Source organism: Dendropsophus ebraccatus, chromosome 6, assembly GCF_027789765.1.
Source record: "Dendropsophus ebraccatus isolate aDenEbr1 chromosome 6, aDenEbr1.pat, whole genome shotgun sequence".
NCBI lineage: Eukaryota > Metazoa > Chordata > Amphibia > Anura > Hylidae > Dendropsophus > Dendropsophus ebraccatus.
Genome location: NC_091459.1, coordinates 142,228,699 through 142,253,180, shown reverse-complemented (window position 1 = coordinate 142,253,180; position 24,482 = coordinate 142,228,699). Strand labels below are relative to the sequence as shown.

Genomic DNA, 24,482 nt, shown 5'->3' with positions numbered 1-24,482 from the left:
ACTTATTTACCAGAGCGTTGGCTGCCATCTTACGGAAGGAACTTATTTACCAGAGCGTTGGCTGCCATCTTACAGAGGGAACGAATTTACCAGAGCGATGGCTGCCATCTTACGAAGGGAACTTATTTACCAGAGCGTTGGCTGCCATCTTACGGAGGGAACGCATTTACCAGAGCGATGGCTGCCATCTTACGGAGGGAACTCATTTACCAGAGCAATGGCTTTGTTTGGGTAAAATGGTTTTTTTACACTTTTTTAATTTAGCACAATCTACGTGAGGAATTGAACGGACTGCGGAGAATCCTTCTAGGAACAGGCAACGTCTGGATAAGGAAATAAACGCTGAAGCAGCCAGTCCCCTTAGTCCAACATGTAAAGGAATCACAGCTCCAACGAAGTTTTACTTAAAAAAAAAAAGTACCAAAAAATCTTTATTTCTATAGCATAGGAAAATAAGCAAATAACTTAATAAGCAAATAGCAGTGCCCGAGCCATCCAGATTCTTAGAGCACAATTAAACGGGATGAATATCGCGCAAATTATCGTTATAGCGTTCAAATTTAAATGATTGGTGCAGACACCAAACTTATCAATAATCGTTCTCTGTAATTCTACATCGTTCCTTCATTTGCTGGTATCAGATGGAGTATTTGATTGTAGTAACGGTTAATTAACGACTATTGTTCTGTGTAATATGGTGAACGATTTCAGGTTAACGATAAATGATCTAATTTGCGATCGTTTATCATTAAATATTGTCTAGTCTAATAAAACCCTTAAGGCCCTATTACATCAAACGATTATCGATCAATAATCGCTTGGTGTAATAGCTTCTGTTAAAGGGAACCAATCAGCTTAAATCAGGCTGATATGGTTCCCTGAACCGCAGCATGTAACGGTCGCAGAAGTAGCTGTATACATGGAAAAAAGCACTTTAATCCTCCGGGCTCATGACAGGCACAGGCGGGGAGGTAGTCATCTGGTCGGCTCCCCGCCCATGTCTAGTCACCACGCTCTGCCTGTCAGCTTGCTCAGAGGTAAGATTGACAGGCAGAGAGGCCAGTAACGGACCTCTCTGCCTGTCATTCATCGCCTCAGAGCGCATCGACAGGTAAAGAGCAGTGACTAGACACGGACAGGGAGCCGCCCAGATGACTACCTCCCCGCCTGTGCCTGTCACGAGCCTGGAGGATTAAAGTCCGTTTTTTGGGGTATACAGCTCCTGCTGTAGCCGTGGCCGATACGTGCGGTGGTTCAGGGAACCATATCAGCCTGGGCTGATTGGTTCCCTTTAAAAGGCAACTATCAGCCGACATGTACAATGTTGGCTGATCCCTGTCTTTTATCATGTTGGTTTTTTTATTTTCTTTATTTTTTCATTTCCAATATAATAAAGATAACAAAAAATTCTCTTTTTTTCTTTCTTTACAGCACTGTTCTATTCCCCTCCCACCCCCACTCATCTAATACAATATGAAGAATACATAATGACTCCCTATATAACCCCCACGTCCCCATTAACCACCCACATCCCAGAGGGTGAAACATAAATAAATAATAAATTATAAAACCTCTCTAAGGCCTATGATAATTTTCCTCGTACATCGGTCCACATCTCTCCCATTCTTCTACTTTCGGCGGCCTTGATGATAACCGGTTCCTAACAATAAGCAGCTTGGCATAGAAGAACATCCTTAGAACAATATTTACATTCCCTTTAGAGGTTGATATAGTCGGGTTATCCCCCAAAATCGCCAACTGAGGGCACTTCTTTATCTTTACTCCGATCTCACTCTCTATCAAGGCAAATACCGACTCCCAATAATTCTGTAGTTCCCTGCAGGACCATATTATGTGTAATAAATCCCCTTCTCCACACCTCGGGCCACAACTCTTCCTTCCACCTGGCTTGACTCTTAAATACCACTTTGTCCAGGGACTGAATATACTTATACAGAAAAGATACTCTCTTTTTACCAATCTTTTCCTCCTGCAAAATTATTCCACAAAACTTGTCCCTCAGGGCATCCTTCACCTTAAAATACTCCAACCACACATTATCCCCCAATTCTAGTTTTATCTTTACCTCCTCCCATCTCAAAACTCTACCCTGGGTCACTATATCTCTTATATTTTCTATCCCCTTCCCTTACCCCAAGCCCCTTTAGACCACTCAGGTTTTTATTGTGCTACAGAGGTGAGAATTCCAATTCCCTCCCAGGCCCAACATCTTTTTTTAAGGCCCCCCATGTCTTAACTATACTAGTCACCAAAGGCCTCTTACTCTCCGACCCTTCCTCCAAGCACCCTGCTTCCAACTTTTGGAAAATATCCCAATATGGTGTCCCTGTCTCCTGGCCTAGTAAACAGAAAAACGTCCTATTCCTCCAACTAGCCAACCAGTGAAGTTGCGAGGCCAGGAAGTACCAATCCATTCTAGGTACCCCAAACCCCTTTCTCTTTAGACCCTGCCAGAAACGCCACCTTAATACAAACCCTCTTCCTTCCCCATATCAAGGCAATCCCAGTCCCCCCCCAGCTCTTACCTGCTGGCCGTCACCACGTGTAATAGCGCCGGCAGCAAGCAGGTACCGAGGAGCAAGAGGGCGCTGATCTGACAGGTTGCCGCTCGCTTGCTCCTCCTGAGCCACCTGTGTAATAGGGCTTTAGTGTTTCAGTCTACTAATGTGTTCTTACATCTCCACAAAAAGCATCTCATCAGATCATCACCGCACTCAGCAGGTATTAGAAGCCCGAACTACGGCAATAATCTGAGTTGCAGCAGTCATCAATCTAGTATGGTAGCAAAGAGACCCCCTCCATACAGAGATGGGCCAGGTCCTTTAGTCATTGAAATTTGGGGAGTAGCTAGGATTTATGGGCCCCATAGGAAAAAAAAATGGTAGCAGCTATGTGGTCTGCCACCATGTAAGTTACGCCAGAGTTTAGCGCTAAACTTCTTTAGCACATGTTGGGGGCGGGGGTCCTAAATTTTGGCACTCCAAGCATGATGGGAATTGTAGCTTTGCACCAGCTGGTGGCCCATGAGTTCGACACCAGAGTTGAGCGAACTTCAAGCACACTCGAGTTCATCCTAACCGGAGTGAGCAGCATTCGATTAGCGGTGACTGATTGGATGGAGCCTGAACAAGTCCTGGAAAAAAATGGATACAGCACGGGCGTCCTAGGGTTGCATTAAACTTCAGCAGCCACCGCTAATCAAATGCCGCACACTTGGTTTTGGACAAACCTTCCTTTAAAAAAAAAAAAAAAAAAAAAAATAATATATTATATATATATATATATATATATATATATATATATATATATATATGTGTGTGTTCTGGATCCATCTAATATACTATTCCTAAGGGCCTGAGACAGGAGTATACAGCTGCACACTCGCCTCTGTGTTATGGATACAAGCCTTTGGTCTGATGAACTGACAGCTGTTCCGCTAAGTCATCAGATCTGCAGTCAGACGGGGAACAGCAGCGGCATTACAGAGGCAAAAAGATTTCTGAATCATTCCTGTGTGTTACGGCCTCACACCAAAGGTGGTATTACACGGAACGATTATCGTTTGAAAAATCGTGAAATCGTTCGGATTTTTAAAGAAAAATTGTTGGTCGTTTAATAGAACTTGGACCTATTTTTATTGTTGCTCATTTGCAAATCGTTCATATTTAATAAGACATCGTTTGGTTGTTCGCAGTAGCGGCGAATGCAGAGGAGAAGACAGGACGAACGCAATAACGATCATTACTGATTATCGTTCTGTCTAATTGGGTGAATGATTTCAGGGCGTTCGCCATATCGGTCGTTTGAATTCGTTAATCGTCCAAAAAAATCGCTTCTTGTAATAGTACCCTTAGAGTAAACAAACTCTCAAAGCTCCTGACAACCCTATCAAAGAGGACAGGACAGGGGTACTGCTAGGGGGAGGAAGCCTTCAATACAGAATGTTCTGGGCACCTAGTGAGAAGACCACACCTTCTGGACACTTGTCATAACAGTGGTGGAGGCATCAAATGACGCTTTTCCTATTATACAGATGACCAAAACATATAGTAAGCTGTCATTACAAAATGAGCATGTGCAACATCCCATGCTCACAGCTCCTGAGAACATATCCTGCACGGCTTCGGCGTCTTAAAGGGAACCCATCACCAAGATATTGTTATCTACTCTACCACCATCATGTTATAGAGCAGGAAGAGCTGAGCAGATATATATATATATATATATATATATATATATATATATATATATATATATATATATAGCAAAAAAGTTCAATATAACTTGTAACTTGTTGATTGAAATCCCTGCTCATTCTGTTTCAAAGAGTCCAGTGGGCGGGGTCACTCATTGGTCTGGACTCTGTAGCATGGAAACAGCAGAGATTATAATCAGTAAATTTCAAGTCGTACTATATCTTTTCCTATAAAGATATATATATCAATCCGCTCAGCTCCTCCTGCTCTATAACATGATGCCAATAGCTTAGGTAGCATTTTCATAGTGACAGGTTCCCTTTAACACATCCCTTACTGATAAGTTATTGAAAGATTGGACAATCAACATATGGGCACTTGACGTGTTTTTTTTTTTCACCCTTAGCCATACCAATATCTCATTACGGATAAAAGGAAATGTATTTCAGCAGTCCAATAAAATCTGATATTTATGGTGTTAATTCCATAATAGTTACATACGAAAAAAGTAGAAAAATTGCAGCAAGTAAAGCATATACGGAAAACTTTTGCTAATATCTCATTACACTCCTCTCTGTACTGATGCACGGTACTGCTGTTGGCCACCTGCTAAGCTGCACAGGGTCACTGCTACGGACCCTAAACTGCGCTGTGAGTCCAGATTCCTATCGCAAAGCTTGGTATCGTCTTCTGAATTACCATAATGCATTGCTTTCTTATTTCTGCTTTAGGGCATGAAGGGAAAAAAAAAACGGTAAATCAAAATCGGCAAAGGCTGATGAATTTATAAAGTTACTTAAAGGGTTTATCTCACAAAAAATATCCCCTTTTCATATATAGTGAACATAAAGATTCCTGCATCTGGGCACGATCAATCCCTAAATGGCTCCTTAAAGGGATACTACTGAGAAAGACAAAATATTTTCAGATCAGCTGGTTTATGAAAGTTAAACAGGTTTATGAATGACTTATATTAAAAAAATCTCCAATCTTCCAGTACTTATCAGCTGCTGTATGTCCTGCAGGAAGTGGTGTTCTCTCTCCTGTCTGACACAGTGCTCTCTGCTGCCACCTCTGTCTATATCAGGAATTGTCCTAAACAGGAGAGGTTTTCTATGGGGATTTGCTGCTGCTCTGGACAGTTCCTGACATGGACAGAGGTGGCAGCAGAGAGCACTGTGTCAGACTGGAAAGAATACATCACTTCCTGCAGGATATACAGCAGCTGATAAGTACTGGAAGACTGGAAATTTTTAAATAGAAGTAATTAACAGTATTTTTTTTTTACTACTGGAGAACCCCTTTAAGAGAAATCTTAAGCGTGAAATTTCCCCGTACCTGCCGCCGCCGCCGCTCACCTCCGGCCTTGCTACACTGCTTTTATGTACACACAGGGAACCATTTTCAGTGCTGAGCAAATTCGGCGATTTCCAGCAATTAAATGTGGGGCTCGGCATGCATATTAAACTGGGCCAAGCAACGGGTGTCATTTCTTGGCGGTTCCTTGGACAAGAGAATTTACATTTTCTGCACAAAAGATCAGTCATGAATTTTTCATTCCCGATGACTGACGTCCCCCCCCCCCCGAACAAGCGGACATGCTTTCTACTTTCCAGGCAAACTTTCTGCTGGAAAAAACCCCAAAAGTAAACCTTATTATAATATCAAAGTGATCGAAGGACGATCCGGGAGGGAAGCAATGGCGGCGGCGCTTCAGATCGGGGTAAATTACCGCCGTGTGAATTAATACATAATTGTGTGCCGCCATTTAGCTGCTTCGTCTGGGAAATTTCAGCGTTCAGCGGGTTGATGGCTGTCACAGTTACTTCCATATAATTCTCTTACTCAGAATATTATGACTTTGTTTAGGGCTCTAAAGTTCCTCCTACACGATTCATCCACCACCAGGTGCAGCTCGCTGGAGCCCAGAGATGACTGGCACCTGCGGAGAGGAGGGATGCGTCATACCCAGCTAATACACGTACCATGAAAGGAGAACGGAGAGGAACGCTAGTCAAAGAGACAGGCGTCAGAGCCTCGTGTATACCAAGATGCCTTAGGGTCGTTTTACACAGAAAGATTATCTGACAGATTAGCTGCCAAAGATTTGAAGCCAAAGCCAGAAACAGACTATAAACAGAGATCAGGTCATAAAGGAAAGCCTGCATTCCTGGCTTTGGCTTTAAATCTTTGGCAGATAATCTGTCAGATAATCTTTCTATGTAAACAGACCCTTAGGGTCCATTTACACAGAAAGATTATCTGACAGATTATCTGCCAAAGATTTAAAGCCAAAGCCAGGAATGGATTTGAGAAGAGGAGAAATCTCAGGCTTTCTTTTATGACCTGATCTCTGTTTTAGAATCTATTCCTGGTTTTGGCTTTAAATCTTCTGCAAATAATTCGTCAGGTAATCTTTCTGTGTAAATGGACCCTTAGGGTGCTATTACACGGAGCAATTATTAACGATAAACGACTAATGCTGCGTTTGCACGGAACGATTATCGTGTGAATTCGCACGATAACGATCGAATTCGAACGATAATCGTACGTGTAAGAGCTAAACCGACTAACGAGAAATCGTTCTTTTTGATCTTACAACATGTTCTAAAATCGTCGTTCATCGTTTGCAAAAAATTTGCAGATCGTTCAGTGTAAACAGTCGTTCGCCGATTTAACCAATGTGAGAGATAGGCTTAAGCGATCGCAAAATGAATTTCCGTACCATATACCGTACCGTCTAAACGCTGATTGTTATGGAAAAAAATCGTTCCTCCGACATCGTTAATCGTACGATCGGGCCAATTATCGTTTCGTGTAAACGCAGCATAACAATAAACAATCGCAAACGAGATTGTTTATCGTTAACCCGAAATCGTTCACCATATTACACAGAATGATAATCGTTAGTTATGGTCGTTACTACGATTGTTATTGCGATCGTTACTATGATCGTTTATTCCTTCTGATCCCAGCAAAACAATGAACAATGTGCAATTACACTGGACGATTAGTGAAAAAATGCGGAACTTGAGTGAATGAATGTGGAATTACAGCGATTAGCGATAATTTTAGGTTAAGATCTAAATCAACGATAAATGATATACGGATGATTTTTCGATTATTGCCTGCAATTATGGTCCGTTTACACAAAGCGATAATTCGTTTTTAGAACGATCGGCGTTTAGACAAATAAATAGTTAGAAAATTTGTACGAAAAATCGTTTTTGCGATCGTTTTTTAAGATCTCTTAAGCCTATCTCGCACATAGGGTGAATCGTTGGAAGACTGTTTACACGGAACGATCTGCGAATTTTTAGCAAATGACCGACAACGATTTGAGAACTTGTTGAAAGATCAAAATGAAATGATTCTCGCTCGTCGCTTGATCGTTCGCTGTGTTTACACGAGCCGAGTATCGCTCAAATTCAATTGTTATTGTGAAAATTCTAACGATAATCGTTCTGTGTAAACGTACCATAACACAGAACGATTATCATTAAAATTTTAACATAATGATTTTTCGCACGATAAATGTCCCGTGTAATAGGTCCCTTAGCTGATATTACTGCAGAAATTCATTAAAGGGGTTGTTAACAAAACAAAAATCTTTCAAATCTACTGGTGCCAGAGATGTGTAATTTACTTCTTTTAAAAAAAAAAAATCTTGTCTTCCAGGACTTATCAGCTGCTGTATGTCCTGCAAGAAGTGGTGTATTCTTTCCCTTGTGACACAGTACTCTCTGCTGCCACCTCTGTCCACGTCAGGAACTGTCCAGAGCAGCAGCAAATCCCCATAGAAACCCATAGCAGCAGAGAGCACTGTGTCAGACTGGAAAGAATACACCACTTCCTGCAGGGCATACAGCAGCTGGTAAGTACTGGAAGACTTGATTTTTTTTTTTAATAGAAGTAAATTACAAATCTCTGGCACTTTCTGACACCAGTTGATATTAATATTTATTTTCCCCCATCGGAGTGCCCCTTTAAATTCAATATGAGTAGAAGTTCTGAGGAGGATCTATAGGGTGCCAATGTAATACAGTCTCTCTACATCCACATTTCTATACGGATAACTGTCAATCATGAGAAGCACCGCCCACTTAACACTTGATTTAAATCAATGACTATCAAGTTATGCTGGGACCTTTCCCATAGACTACATGCCAATCTGCTCCGCTCCCCTGTCTGCAGACAGGACTGGATTTTCAACAGGACAGGTTCCCTTTAAAGATCGTTTTCTTTCCATTTATTAATCCACCATATTTAACAGTCTGGTCGGCTCCAATGAACTTTAGCGTAAACGCCCCTCACGGCAAATGTAGTGTACAACGTGGGGGGATGATTGATGTAAAGCGCGTGAATGGAGTCGGCTATAAACATGCAGAGAAGTTTGGTGACAGAGCGAGTGTGGCTGATGGATGGAGCGGACTGGTAAGTCATCCCGCGAGCACAATACAGCGCCTTTAAATATTAATGTTAAACCAGCATAAGACATTAAGAGCTATTTATCAGTGAATAGCAGAATGACATGCAATTCAAATAGGACCGCGCCGCAACGTTCGCACTCTGAGGAGCGGCTGTACAAAGCCTTGTTACAGGAGAATTAAATCTAAAGAGGAGCTGCTAATATCAGTCATTTATATGTTCATAAACGTCCGTGGAAGAGCTCAGCGCCGGACGTGTGTGAAATAGGGGAGTGAGCAGCGCCATAACTTGTCCCTGCGAGGATCGGCTTAAAGACTATGGACAACTCTAATAAAGGATTTATATTGTTCTCGCTTTGTATTGTATAAAAACATTTTCTCCATAGGTCTTTATTAAACACAAGGTTACTTTAGCTTCTACAGCCTCCGCAGTTTGCAGTGTGAGCTCTAACCTGTTCGTTCTTTGGACGGACGGCGGAATCTGCCTGACCATAGAGTGGAGTTTATGGCACAGGCGGAGATGCGCGCGGACGAGCGACGGAATCCGCAGCAGGTTATCCGCGTATATTCCATAGTGTGCACATACAGTTTGAGAGCATAAAGTTCCTCTGATGGATTCATCTTCCCTCTCTCTGAGTAGCAGCTAAATGGTAGGAAATATCTAATAGAGACTATATGGAGAGGTCTCTATACAGCCTGAGGCATATAGGGGTACAGTATGGACACACAGAGGTCTCTATAAGGCCTGAGGCATATGGAGGCACAGTATGGACACACAGAGGTCTCTTTAAGGCCTGAAGCATATGGGGGCACAGTATGGACACACAGAGGTCTCTATACAGCCTGAGGCATATGGAGGCACAGTATGGACACACAGAGGTCTTTACACAGCCTGAGGCATATAGGGGCACAGTATGGACACACAGAGGTCTCTATACAGCCTGAGACACACAGAGACACAGTATGAACACACAGAGGTCTATATACAGCCTGAGGCATATAGGGGCACAGTATGGACACACAGAGGTCTCTATACAGCCTGAGGCATATAGGGGCACAGTATGGACACACAGAGGTCTCTATAAGGCCTGAGGCATATGGAGGCACAGTATGGACACACAGAGGTCTCTATACAGCCTGAGGCATATAGGGGCACAGTATGGACACACAGAGGTCTCTATAAGGCCTGAGGCATATGGAGGCACAGTATGGACACATAGAGGTCTCTATAAAGCCTGAGGCATATGGGGGCACAGTATGGACACATAGAGGTCTCTATAAAGCCTGAGGCATATGGGGGCACAGTATGGACACATAGATGTCTATATAAAGCCTGAGACACACAGAGACACAGTATGGACACACAGAGGTCTATATAAATCCTGAGGCATATGGGGGGCACAGTATGGCCACATAGAGTCTCTATAAAGCCTGAGGCATATGGATGCACAGTATGGACACACAGAGGTCTCTATAAAGCCTGAGGCATATGGGGGCACAGTATGGACACACGGAGGTCTCTATACAGCCTGAGGCATATAGGGGCACAGTATGGACACATAGAGGTCTCTATAAAGCCTGAGGCATATGGGGGCACAGTATGGACACACAGAGGTCTCTATAAAGCCTGAGGCATATGGGGGCACAGTATGGACACACAGAGGTCTCTATAAAGCCTGAGGCATATGGGGGCACAGTATGGACACATAGAGGTCTCTATAAAGCCTGAGGCATATAGGGGCACAGTATGGACACATAGAGGTCTATATAAAACCTGAGGCATATAGGGGCACAGTATGGACACACGGAGGTCTCTATAAAGCCTGAGGCATATGGGGGCACAGTATGGACACACAGAGGTCTATATAAAGCCTGAGGCATATGGGGGCACAGTATGGACACACAGAGGTCTCTATAAAGCTTGAGGCATATGGTGGCACAGTATGGACACACAGAGGTCTATATACTTTACTGAAAGAGTAGTAGATGCTTGGAACAAATATCCAGCAGGTGTAGTAGATAAATCTACAAAAACTGAATGTAAACCTGCCTGGTGTATACATATATCTATCCTAAGATAATAAGAAGGGAAATACTAATAGGGCCGACTAGACGGATTTTCTGCTTCTGCAGACAATCTTCTATGTTTCTTAAGGGTATAAACCCACACACCGTATATGCAGCGTATTTACTGCTGCGATACGCAGCAAACTCGCAGCAAACTCGCAGCAAAATCGCAGCAGATTAGATCTAAATAACTGAACACAGCATCAAATCTGTACCAACAAATCTGCTGCGTATTTGTTGCATATCTGCTGCATATACGGTGTGTGGGTTTATACCCTAAAGGTTATATACTACCTGAAAGGCTTGTGTATCACACAGCGACATGAGCGCAGTTGTAGGCGCAGGCCCAGGGTCTGAACAATTCCACCCCTGGAAACCATAGTGATGACTGTATGAGCCCAGAACTGAAGAGGATCAGCAAAAAAGGACATTTTAATGAGTATGAAAGAGCCGTACGCATCCATGTGCTGCGGTGAGATTGCTATTCACTTAACAAACAAAAGAAGAACAGGTGTTAGCCTCTGAAAGCGTCTATTCCACACCAGCCGTACCCACTATAAGTTCGGGAAGCAACAAATAAAACTCATAAATTATGTAAAAAAAAAGTAAAAAAAAAAAAAAAAAAAGTATACATACACATTGGGGCTGGGTTCACACTACGTATATTTGAGGCTGTATGTTTGAGACTGTATAGCAACCAAAACCAGGAGTGGATTAAAAGCACAGAAAGGCTCTGTTCACATAATGTTGTAATTGAGTGGATGGCCGTCATTTAATTGCAAATATTTGCTGTTATTTTAAAACAACGGCTGTGGTATTGAAATAATGGAAGTTATTTACCGTTATATGGCGGCCATCCACTCAATTTCAACATTGTGTGAACATATCCTTTCTGTGTTTTTAATCCACTCCTGGTTTTGGTTGCTATGAGGACCTGACATGAGGACCAAATACAGCCTGAAATATACATAGTGTGAACCCAGCTAAAAGGCGCATAACATTATAGCAATAACAACAGTAAGGTGATAAGAAGCAAAAAAAAATAAACTCTATTGTTACACAGTGACATCTACAGTCACAGCTGGTACATGTCCTTACAGGGGATCAAAAATAAAATCAAAATATCAAAAATATCAGTCTTCTATTGTGTAATGATAAATGGTCGGAGATGGCCGTTATAGAGTTTTGGGTGAAGTAAGGAAGATGGCGGCTCCCGTGAGCTATGACAGGGTTAGGTCCCATCAGTATGAATAACCGCGGATACCTGCCAGGGGAACTCTGCCTGACCAGCAAATCTGGAGAACTGGAATGAAAAACACATTGCTTGGACTATCCTCCGCATATATGAGCGTCCATTATTTATGCTCTACACGGCATCAACCTCCATTATTCATCAGTCTGTAAGGGAAGGTCTTCTTCGGACAAGATCGCTGTTTCCCCATTCCGGAAGGGACTAACACTGACGGCGGACAATCCGATGTCTTCAATTATTCCATATTTTGGGTCTTAGGGTCAATATACTGATCATAGGTCCTCCATGAGCATAAGGAAACACACAAACCACACCTACCAGAAAATAACACAGTGTCTCATATTGATTTTTGCTCCCAAAGATGGGCTAGGTCTTATTTTCAGGGGAGGTCTTATTTTTCCATTAATTCAAATGTCATATGGACAGCAGGTAGGGCAGCTTCAAGTCACCAGGGGGAGGTCACCACAGCAAACTAATACAGCACAGCAGGGACAGCGTACTCTATGGCGGCTTCCAGCCACTAGGGGAGCTTACCACAGCACACTTGTAAAGCACAGCAGGGACAGTGTATGGTATGGCAACTTCTGGCCACCAGGAGGAGCTCACCACAGCACACTCGTACAGCACAGCAGGGACAGCATAGGGACCCATTCCACGGAGCGATAATCGTCCGAATCGGACCCATTCGGCCGATTATCACTCCTTCATTTAGGTTCAAATCTAAAATCATCGGTCACCACCCGCACATCGCTACATGGAATAGCGGGCGCGGAGGGTGACGATTTCACAAACATCAAACATTACCTGTCCAGGCGCAGGTCTACTCCTTCTCCCGGTCCCACGCGGCAGCATCAGCTTCGGAGCGGCCTGTCTGAGCTGACATAGCGTTCAGCCAATCACTGGCCAGGACCGTCGCAGCCAGTGATTGGCTGAGTGTTCTGTCAGTTCAGTCAGGTCGCTCCGAAGCTGCTGCTGCTGCGCTGGACCAGAAGAAGGAGAAGACCTGCGCCTGGACAGGTAATGTTTGAAACAAGGGCTGCAAGGACATAGTTAACGATGTCCCTGCAGCCCTCGTTAACGATTGTCGGGCCGTGGCATAGGCCCAGTAAACGAGTGCCGATCTAGCAGATCAGCGCTCGTTTACATCGTTGATCGGGCCCTGTTCGGCCCGTGAAATAGGACCCATAGGGTATGGCGACTTCCGGCCACCAGGGGGAGCTCACCACAGCACACTCGTACAGCAAAGAGGGGACAGTTTATGGAATGGCAGGTTCCAGCCAGCAGAGTGAGATCACCACAGCACACTCATACAGCACAGTATGGACAGCATACGGTATGGTGCCATAGCATTGCAGGGATCAGTGTTATCGGCGATCTTCTGATAGAGCCTTCCTGTGGCAGACTCATCAGCAGACTGAAGACCTGACTGCACAAAGGCAGGTAAGGGACCTCCGTAAGTGAGGCCATGCGATCGGGACCACCGCAGACACAGGAGATGCTCCTGTCTTAAGCCCCTATTCCACGGGTTGTTAAGAGGAGCAAACGAGCTCTCTCAGCACTCGTTTGCTCCTCGTTCCCCGCTCGCTGCCGCCGCTATTCAACGTGACTACAGCGAGCGGGTGAGTGCGGGAGGGGCGGTGGGGAGCTGCGGGGGGGGGGGGCTGCCCGGGTGATCGCTGATCGTCCGGGCAGCCCATAGGATACAGCAGCGTCTGCTGCCGACGCTCCTATTCAACGGAGCAACGGCAGCAGATCGCTGCTATATCAGTCGCTTGTTTTTCAACATGTTGAAAAACAAGCCACTGCAACGATCAGCCGACATGAACGATGTCGGCTGATCGTTGCACTCTATTCCACGGGACGATTATCGTCCGTAGCGGCCGATATCAGCCGAATACGGACGATGATCGTTCCGTGGAATAGGGTCTTTAAACGCAGTGGTTACCATTAACGGTGAGGGCTTGGCTGCAGATAGCAGCTGGTCCTCACCTGCTATGGAGCGAGTTCAGCTCCTGAGCCCGCTCCATAGGGCGCACATTTACATCCTCCTGCGCCAAGGCCCAGGCTGCGGGGGCGTAAATGTTCGCCTGTGATCGTTAAGGGGTTAATACATGTTGTGCAACAAAATACACAGTGCACAAAAACGCAGTATTAGCCAGAAAAAGAGCCCAGACATGGCGAGACGTTTGCCCCTTAGAGATTACAGTTGACCTCCCCATTCCATGCAGATATACAATAGTCACCCAGTGCCCTCCTGGACTGTTACTATGTAACTACATTACTCTTATCTCATCATTCCTAACCCAACAGGTCAATTATTTGCCGCCTTTGAGCACCGATTTTAATTTTCAAAGCAACAGCGACCGTTGTCCGTACCTTGTGTGAACATTGCCTACTAGTGTCATTTTTTTTTCCCCCAGCCCAGTATTATGTGGGCAAAAGAAGACGGCTGTGCGGAAGCCTCATTATATGATAGGTGTTGTTTGGGAATCCCATCCACTTTTTGACAAGTCTCTGCCCGGAGCGTTTGTTTAACAGGTAAAGCAGAATGAGGATGTGAGGCAGTTCATTAGAGCTGTGTGCAGGATTAGCATGCGGCAGCGCTCGCTCAGCCTCCAGGATTAGGTAGACAGCTCCCTCCAGGCACTGGCGGCAGAGAAAGCTGGGAAAGAGCATTCGGACAACTTACATTATCGCTGCTTTATTAAAACTTCATTTCGACATGACACTTTAGCGGAGCTCTACATATTTATCTGCTTGCTTGTGACTGTTGTTGCCTGCAGGTCGCTGGTAACTCCGCGTACAATCGGTAACCTGCTATGATCCCGGCTAAGACCGAGGCAGCTCATGTTCTGAATGTTCCTTATGCCTGTTACATTTCATTAACCGTATGTATACCATCTCTTGTTCTTCCTCACATACAGTATACAATAATACCGAACACTTCGTATCCAAAGAAAATCAGGGGAGAGGTGTTTGGGAACATCAAATGTACAGGAGCGGGGACTCCTCTCATTATGACAGTTATCCCCGCAGCGGAGGCAGAGGGAGCCAGGAGCGGGCAGCTGTTTGAACTTGCTGTGCAGCCATTGCTTCTCCCCATAGGAGGAAAAAACTGCTTCAGCCTGACCCAGATCTCTGGATCATTCTCTGGGCTTCCAGCGCCGTCAGCCCTCTCCCAGCGGATCCTGCAGCTGTGGGGAACAACTTCTCCATCCTGATCCAGCTGCTGGCATCCATCTCCAGGCAGCCGGCGGTGAAGTATGGGCGCACCAGTTTAGAGCAGGGACACCTGTCATTATGACAGGAATCCCCGCTTCTTTATAGTAAGTAGTGGAGCAGGATGCCCCGCTCCTTACTGCTAGTCTTTACACTCTATGGGCCGGACGCTCTGCACCCATGGAAGGTAAAAAGCGATTAAACACATTCACATTGTTCCCTATGGGAACACACAGCTCGTTTCTCGTTTTCCTCTCAGCTGTTAAAGGGAATCGGACACCCTCTCTATATCACAGACATAGCTTAAGCTAAACCAACTATTAATTATTATTTGGACTTGAAATGTTGCTACCTTCCTGTGATCTTTCATGTTTTTCAGCTGTCTTAATTGTTCAACCTGCTGTCTAGTGTACATCCTGCAATGGACTTCCTGTTCTTGCTGTACACTTTAGAGAGGAGGTCAGCCGAATCTATCCCCCCTTCCACAATGGGGGAGATTCCTGTAAATGGGGCTCAAGTCAAGAAAATGTAGTGGAAAGGGAGCAGTTGGCTAAATTCCCAGCTAGGATATACAGGAGGAACAGGAAGTCCGAGACAGGAAGTGGAGCAATGAACGCAATTGTTTGCATCAGAAGCAAAGGGAATACATGAAATCCCACTAAAAGGTAGTAAAATAACAATGTATTTGCATATGTTCATCTATAAAAGATTTCCTTGTAGAGAACCCTCCTAGAGGTGACTGCAGATCTCTAACATTAAAGGGGTACTCCGGCAAAACGTTTTTCTTTCAAATCAACTGGTTTCAGAAAGTTATATAGAGTTGTAAATAACTTCTCTTTTAAAATCCAGTCTTCCAGTACTTATCAGCTGCTGTATATCCTGCAGGAAGTGTTGTATTCTTTGGTGTATTCAGTCTGACACAGTGCTCTCTGCTGCCACCTCTGTCCATGTCAGGAACTGTCCAGAGCAGGAGAGGTTTTCTATGGGGATTTGCTCCTGCTCTGGACAGTTCCTGACATGGACAGAGGTGGCAGCAGAGAGCACTGTGTTAGACTGGAGAGAATACACCACTTCCTGTAGGACATACAGCAGCTGATAAGTGCTGAAAGACTGGAGATTTTTTAAATAAAAGTAAATTACAAATTTGTATCACTTTCTAAAACCAGATGATTTGAAAGAAAAAGGTACCTTTAAATAGTTTATTCCACTACACAAAAGGCATAATACATAATGTAATTTTATTGTTATGGCGATGAAGTAAGTAGACAAAGGACCCGGCAGACAGTTATGGAGAAATTAGAAAGGGTAGCATCTGGTAAGATTACTCAAGGAAATGTCAAGAATGACGCATCTGAGTCAGGCATGACCCACTCACAAAACCGAGGCCGCTCCGCTGCAGGTGGAGAGCGATTTATCCGATATGGGTCACAACCAGGTTGGATAATATGAAAGGCATCTAGATCTAGTATAGCAACCTTGTATTTATATGTCAGATGACTGCACAGAATCAAATGGCAGAGGAGCACAGTGACCTGGCGGGTTACATGTGATGGCGACTAGAAAATGACAGGAGATACAGGGGATAAAAAACACAATAAAGAGATGAGGACCGAGATCAAATGAAGCCAACAAGTGAATGTTACCAAACTCGGCTGTAGATAAACGGAAGGGACAACAATAGACGGGAATTGCTTCCAAAGACGTGCGGGAGTATACCTACAATAGTGTATGCGTGCTTCATATGTATTGTGCTGCTTCACTGATCAACATTCAAAAATCTAAATTTTTCAAAAATACACACAACATAATATATAGGCTGTCGCACCCCAGTCATTAGAGTTCAAGAAAATCATTCATTATCAGTGTCTGTTAACACTATGGAATTAGCGTAGCATTACATCGTCCGTCTCGCGGACTCCACTTGAGGTTCTGCGCTAATTTCGTAGGTTGATCGGACCTTTATAAGGATATCCCTTCTGTACAAAAGAGAGGCAGGTACCACAAAACAGCCGTCCATGGAAGGATATCTGCCTCTACTGCATCTCTACTAGTGTTGAGCAGACTTGGCTATCTGTCGGGGTTCTGCAGCGTTCGCCAAACCCGAATATTGGACATTTGACTCCCGGTGACTGAAGAAGTTGTATGTCACCCTGGGGAGTCCTGGAAAACCTGGATACAGCCATGTTTTTCTGGTAGACTTAAGGTGACATCCAACTTCTCCAGCTGTAGGGGGTCAATTGCATAACATTCGGGTTTAGAGAACATTGCCAAACCAAACAGTTGGACAAGTCCACACTAATCTTCGTACCCAGGAAGCAATTCCTGTAAGACTTTACTCATAGTGATAAGGCTAGGTGATGGGATTTTACCTGCTTACACCGTACCTGTGGGACTACACCTATATAAACTGGTCTCTAAATCAGATGATGATCACAGCGATCACATGACAGAAAGATGGTCTGGAAGAAGGAGAGGAATGCTGGCAGCACGCCAATGAGCACAGCACCTTAAACTTATATCGCAGTCACAATACAGACACAAGAAAGAGACACTGTTATATAAACAATATATTGTAAACAACACGCTGTACCAGCCTGACTGCACAGGACAGGAAACTACTGACCATCTATGGATTGACCTATCAGAGTGTGATATGTATGTGTCTTGTGACTTGAAACCTCGCCTGTATTGAAAGTTTATATATTTCACGTGAATAGTGGCGCATGAGTAATATCGCCTGATATTTTGTCTATACAAGTTAACACAAAACAATAAGGGGTGCGCTTCCCAAACGTATGTTACTTATACGAACATCAGTTGTCTGTGTTTTTAAGTTTTAAGCAGAACTGCAGCTGCTAACTCTAATTAGGAATCATCCTATCCTGGGGAAAGTCTAGCTTCATAAAGTCAGGCAAAACAAAAGTTAAACTTATCAGTAGCTGGATGTATACAAGGAGAGATAGTTTTGCCTAGATCAGCAGATCAGATGGTCACATCATCAACAATTACAAGGACGTTGCATGGCTATCCGGGAACTGCCTCATTTTGACAAGGGAGAACATGTCCCTCCAGGATCCCCAGCCTGTTCAGTGATTATTCCATCTTGGAAAGTCCAGACATTGATGAAGAGGATTAACACACTTCTCCCCTTAGTGTGATTTCCCTTCCCTACCCCCCTCATTACCATTCCCAATACCCCATCACTGCTAGTATGGTTATACTATATGACTTACCTATATATAAGCAGGAACGTTCGTGTAGCATGTGGTATCATGAATAGTGCAAAAAAAGTGTAAACCTGTACTGCATGCTGTACTGATATATGGTATGTCATAATGTACTCTGTGCTGCTTTGTAGCAGATTTGCATCACACTGTATAGACAGTATAGACATATAGACAACTCTTGTCTATATGTTTTGATAGGACACAAGTCAAAATTGGGCGTTTTAAGCTAAGGACTAGAGATGAGCGAACCTGGAGCATGCTGGAGTTCATCCGAACCCGATTGTTCGGCATTTGATTAGCGGTGGCTGCTGAACTTGGATAACATGTGGAAAACATGGAAATAGTCATTGGCTGTATCCATGTTTTCCAGACAACCTTAGAGCTTTATCAAAGTTCAGCAGCCCCCGCTAATCAAATGCCGAACGTTCGGGTTCGGATGGACTCGGACCTGAACCCGGTTCGCTCATCTCTACTAAGGACACGTATAATGACCTAAAAAGAATAGACAACCGCTGTGTTTAATGGGGTCTCTGTGGCAGATCTCCATTGTTCAGATACCGCATTACTCCCACTGACGTCACAGCTCACAGAATCTCCTTCTCCTGGAGACTTGCGGCATCCATATCCAGTATTATCCCTGTAACACAGAGACCGCTGGAGAATTTCCTCAGTATTCTGGCAGCTCCAAGTTCAAGGGGTTGTCTATGATGAGCTATGGCAACCACAATCTAAACAATTACTCACTATAAAGAGCAACTATCATTATAAAGTGACAGAAGGAGAAGAGATCGATCATACAGATCACTCTCAGCCGGCAGGTGACTGCTCCATAAGGATGCACACCAGGATGCAGGTTTATTTCATAGGGAGAGCTGTCTCTGCCAGACATAAGGACGTTATCATGAATATCCGTGATAGCCTCTGTGTTATGGCTATTGGCTTGGCTAGATTTAAAAAGAAATCCAAATCATATAAAGTAAAAAAAGAAGCCATGAAATAGTATAATGTTACACTGTTGAAGCTCCCACCTCCCATCTCTATTTATAGTACTGCTGCCTTTGTGCGTCCTCAGATATAAGGATGTGCCCATAAGTTCTATGCAACATTCATATATATAACCACTGATGTGCTATGTCCTCTGCAGGAAAACCAATAGCAATGGCAACTAACAGAAAATAAGTAAAAATCACAGAAGTGTGTGTGTATGTATATCTATGTGTACGCATGTGTGTATGTACGTATCTATATATGTGTGTGTGTGTGTATGTATGTATATCTACCTGTGTGTATGTATGTATCCATCTGTGTGTGTGTGTGTGTGTGTGTGTATTTGTATGTATATGTGTGTGTGAGTATGTGTATGTATCTCTCTATCTATATGTATATATATATATATATATATATGTGTGTGTGTGTGTGTGTGTGTGTGTGTGTATCTATATGTATGTATGTATGTATGTATGTAAATATGTACGTGTTTGTGTGAATTAGTTGAGCACCATGGACGTTACCTTCTGTGGCAGGGAAGAGGGTGTCCCCTTCACTTTTCGTTTCAGCTAGTTTTCCGGTCCTGAGCAGAACTTCAGCGAAGCTTTCCTGGGAGTTGTGCTGATATGTTGTATATGTGGCTTCACCCTGACACACGGTAACAAGCAAACATAGATGAGAGATGGAGCTATTCACAGAAATGGTTTCTTCAATCACTTACATTGTCTCCCTATATAGATGGGGCTGTCAGTCTTGCATTTTTTATATACAGTGCTGAGTGTAGTGTATGGCTTTCATTGGCTATAATAACATGTCATTAACATTAATAAATCTGTAAATGGACATGACAATAAAGCTGCCCATACAGTGGCTTATCCCTCTCCTCCCCATAGAGAATACATGGACATTCATGAGCTATGTGACCCCCGCCTCTTCATTGTTATCAGTGAGACCCAGTGGTCAGACCACCCACCAATTAACTTGTTATCTCCAATCCTGTGGATACAGAATTATTTTTGGAGCACCGCTTTATTGTCTATTCTTTTTGAAGGAAAAAAAAAAAAAAGTATGCCCACCATTCACACAGTCACATTGGGCGCAACTCCTGAAACACCTATTGATCAGTTCTGATCACTCAAAAAAGTTGCAGCCGCTGATGCACAATCTCTACAGGACTTCTACATGGAAAATGTAGGATTACTGGGAGGCCGATTGATAACCGGCCAAATACAGACGATGCTCTTCGTGTTATCGGGCCTTCAGACATCTTTTTTTTAACCTTAATAGCCCCACGCTTGATAGCCTGTCTGGGTCCTGTAAGCCACCCCGGGTGAACCAGCGCCAGCATGACGGCCATGATGTATTTTTTGCTATGAGCCCTGTATGCGGAGGTAGAATATACTGACAGCTGACATCTCATCTATACACAAAGAGTTTCTTATAGTAACGTGTGAGAACATTTTATCAAAGCCGCGCCGGAAGCAGATCTCAGCGTCAATCTCTAGAAGCAGGTGCGCGGTAGATAAATATCTGTCCTGTTGAGCTGGAAAGCAGAATTCATTAATGAATCCTTAAGATCCGCTTCAAGACATTTAATTATCTAAATCAAGAGCCATAAAGGCTTCGCCTCTCACTTTGTGCTGCGCTTATTACACTTACTTCAGCCAGGAAAGGATTGACGATCAGAGATTCGTAGAAGGGATGGCAGCCTTGGCTAACCCCCCGCCTGGCCGGGTCCTTGGCGCTCTTCGAGGTGCTGCTCTGCTCCAGACCCTGCAAGAGCGACAACAGGGAAGGAAGAGGTTAATCTGCGGTGCTGCCTTATGTGGGAAGACAATGGGGTTTATATAACCGCTGCAGGTGGGGAGGAGAATTAGAATGGTAGGTTAGCGCTATCTCTGACAGCTACAATCTGAAACTTTAAGGCTTGTGGGGATGATTGAAGGATGTGACTCAGATACGCAGAGAATCTCGGGGGGATGGTAAGAAATGTCCTTGGAAAGTGGAAATGATTCCTTGAGAGATGATTTAGACACCGCTGCGTATTCATCACAGGAGACCCGGCATTCATCTCTGGGAAGGGCTGGGGTTTTTTTTTGTTTTTTCTCGGCTACAGAATGTGTTTTGGAATGGGGAAGCCATAATGCACTTTGTGTAAATCTTCAATTGTTAACAAGGCCATAAAGAAGAAAAATGCTCTCACCTCCCCCGCTCCAGTGCTGGTATCCTGAAGTTCCAGTCCCAAACGCATCTGGGTTGGGACCTGGGACGTGTCAGACGTGCTCTGCCAGTCAGCGTCTGAGGCAGGACCCTGCTACAGATGCTGGCTGGCTAAATGGGGCTGAGACGTCCTTTCCAGGGTCCCCACTCAGACCGAGAAGCATTCGGGACTGGAGCTGTAGGATCCCGGAACCAGTGCTGGAGTGGAAGAGAGGAGAGTTACTTCTTTCAAGATCCCCTCCCCAGAACTCTGCCAAAAATCACCCCAGCTCAGAGATCTCAGGGCATCTTCATAGACATTAATGGAGTACAACAGAAAAAAAACTAAAATTGGCAGCACCCCAATGCCTCTGTTCACACTGTAGGTTGCACACTGCAAGTGGCTAAAATACAGACAAAAAAAAAAGTGCAACAGCAACCTACAGGTGCAAGTGCTTAACATATATACTCCCCCTGGCGTACACACGATAAAAACCTGCTCTGTAGATACGGAGATCCTCATTATTTATTATTTATAGAGCAGGTTTTTATCGTGTGTATGATGGGGGGGGGGGGATATGCACGGTAAGCACTTGCACCTGTAGGTTGCTGTTGCACTTTTTGCTTTTTGTCCGTACTTTAGCCACATGTTAGCCCAGGAGAGGCCATTGCTAGTGCGAGAATACTAGAGTAGGACCATGTCTCTCATAAAACCTTAACGTGGTGACATTGGACACTCTTTGATAGAATGGTTTGCTAAGATTATCATTTTTTAAAATCTCTATACAGCAGGTTTTTAGCAGGTGTTAAAGTTAATTATGGCTTCCCCATTCTAAAACATAGAAAACTGTCAGCGGAAAAAGCCCTCCCTGCTCCATCTAGGCAGCCCTATTATTTCCCTTATTATTTCAAGATAGATACAGTATATTTATATACCATCAGGTTTACATTCAGTTATTGTAGATTTACCAACCACCTCTGCTGGAAGTTTGTTCCAAGCATCTACTACTACTACAAAAGGAGTCAAGGCTCAGCTTCACAGGGATTAGTCTGACATCTATTGGAGTGTTAGAAAAGGAGGGAGTGGAGGGAGTACACAGGTGACTTGCACATGCTTTTCAGGTGTTTATTCCCAAAAGCGACGTTTCGGCTAACACTGAACATTTATCATGGTCGAAAGAAGAAATCACACTGGGGGGAACTGTCTAGAAAGGATCTAAACCTCGTTTGTGTTGCCTTCTCTCCCTTATTTTCTGTCCACGGGGTAAGACGGACTAAGCAGTGACATGCAGACGGTATCTACTACACACTGTCTTTTGCATTGATGTTTTTTTTATGTTTGACTGCATCCTACACCATGATGACTGCATCCTACACCATGATGACTGCATCCTACACCATGATGACTGCATCCTACACCATGATGACTGCATCCTACACCATGATGACTGCATCCTACACCAAACTGTTGACCACTGGCTGTTGTTAGGGGAATTCTGTCTCTGGCAGCAGAGACACCAAGAAGGAACAATAGAAGTGGGGGCAGGGTTCAGACAATGTAGGCTTTCTATTGTGCTGAACACTGGCAGAAAGGGCAAGTATTCCCATCTCAGCTATACAGTTATACTACTAAGGTTTGTCAAGTTAAATATTTTTGCCAATACATTAATTTACCAAACTTGCCTCCTTCTACTGGGACAGCTCATTGTTAGGTTACCAACAACTTCTCTGCGCTAAAAGCAGTGGTCTGCCTGGTGTATATATTGCTATAGTATACATAGTTCTAGATATTCTACAGTATTAATCTCTATACATCTAAATTATCGATATACACCAGCCAGACCACTGCTTTTAGAGTAGAGTGGTGGTTGGTAATCTAGACAACAAGGTGTCAACAATAGCAGGAAAAGAGCAGCATATCAGGAGACAAGTATTGTAAACGACTGTATTTGCAAAAATATTAAACTTGACAAGCACACACACACAATGAAAAAATAAACATTTTTAAAAGAATAAAAATAAAATATATTATATATATATATATATATATATACATATACATATATATATATATATATATACATATACATACACACATAATGAAAAAATATACATTTTTAAAAGGATAAAAAAAAAATATTATATATATATATATATATATATATATATATATATATATATTTTTTTTTTATTTATTTTTTTAAATACGTTCTCAGAATAAAACCTCTTTCTTTGGACCCAGTACAGCCACACACTCCTGCCTGGAGCAGGGTTTTATGAAGGTTGCACACTTGGCTTTTGGAGTATTCTCTACCTTTAAAGAGAACTTGTCACCACTTCTGACCTATATATAAGTAAATCCTTGTATTTCCCATAAAATAACAATTCTGGGTCATGTTTTCTTCTAGCTCTGTGATGTTCCTCTTTTATTCTCACGAGAAATGTATGACTAAGTAGCCAACTGGGTGTGACCAGCCAGGGGCGGGTCCCTACACTTTAGGACGCTGTCAGCTCTGATTGGATAGTGCCAGTGGGACACGCCCCCCAATTAGTAACACCCAGTAGGTTACAGTCATAGATTTCTAGTAAGAACTGTGAACCGGCCCATCACAGAGCTATACTAATAGGTGATCCGGAGGTGTCATGGGTATTGCATGTATTGACCGATGGGTATTGCATGCGGTGACCAATTCTCTTTCAGACCACTCTCATTCGGTGTATGTCTGGTTGCTGGTTACAAATGCATAAACAGTAGCCTTGTTAGAACGAGCTTACATTAAGAGGTCGGAGGTAAGTTAGTGACTTTTTCCAGAACTGCCCATCACTAACAGCATGCAGCACAGCCTTAGTAGTCAGGGTTGTATTAGTCAGAACTTTCATGGTTGTA

At 43.6% G+C, this 24,482-nt stretch overlaps 1 protein-coding gene across 2 annotated transcripts in view; it reads right to left on the bottom strand.

Moving 5' to 3' along the window:
- Window positions 1–24,482, bottom strand: part of NBAS (NBAS subunit of NRZ tethering complex) — a 445,751-nt gene that overhangs the window by 205,857 nt on the left and 215,412 nt on the right. For both annotated transcript variants that reach the window (XM_069973153.1, XM_069973154.1), the window contains exons 36-38: window positions 24,371–24,482; window positions 21,056–21,169; window positions 19,921–20,044 (exon numbers count right to left, since the gene is read on the bottom strand). The exon at window positions 24,371–24,482 is cut by the window's right edge and continues 47 nt beyond it. In XM_069973153.1, the coding sequence (XP_069829254.1) occupies window positions 19,921–20,044; window positions 21,056–21,169; window positions 24,371–24,482 (350 nt within the window). The remainder of the gene's footprint in view (window positions 1–19,920; window positions 20,045–21,055; window positions 21,170–24,370) is intronic.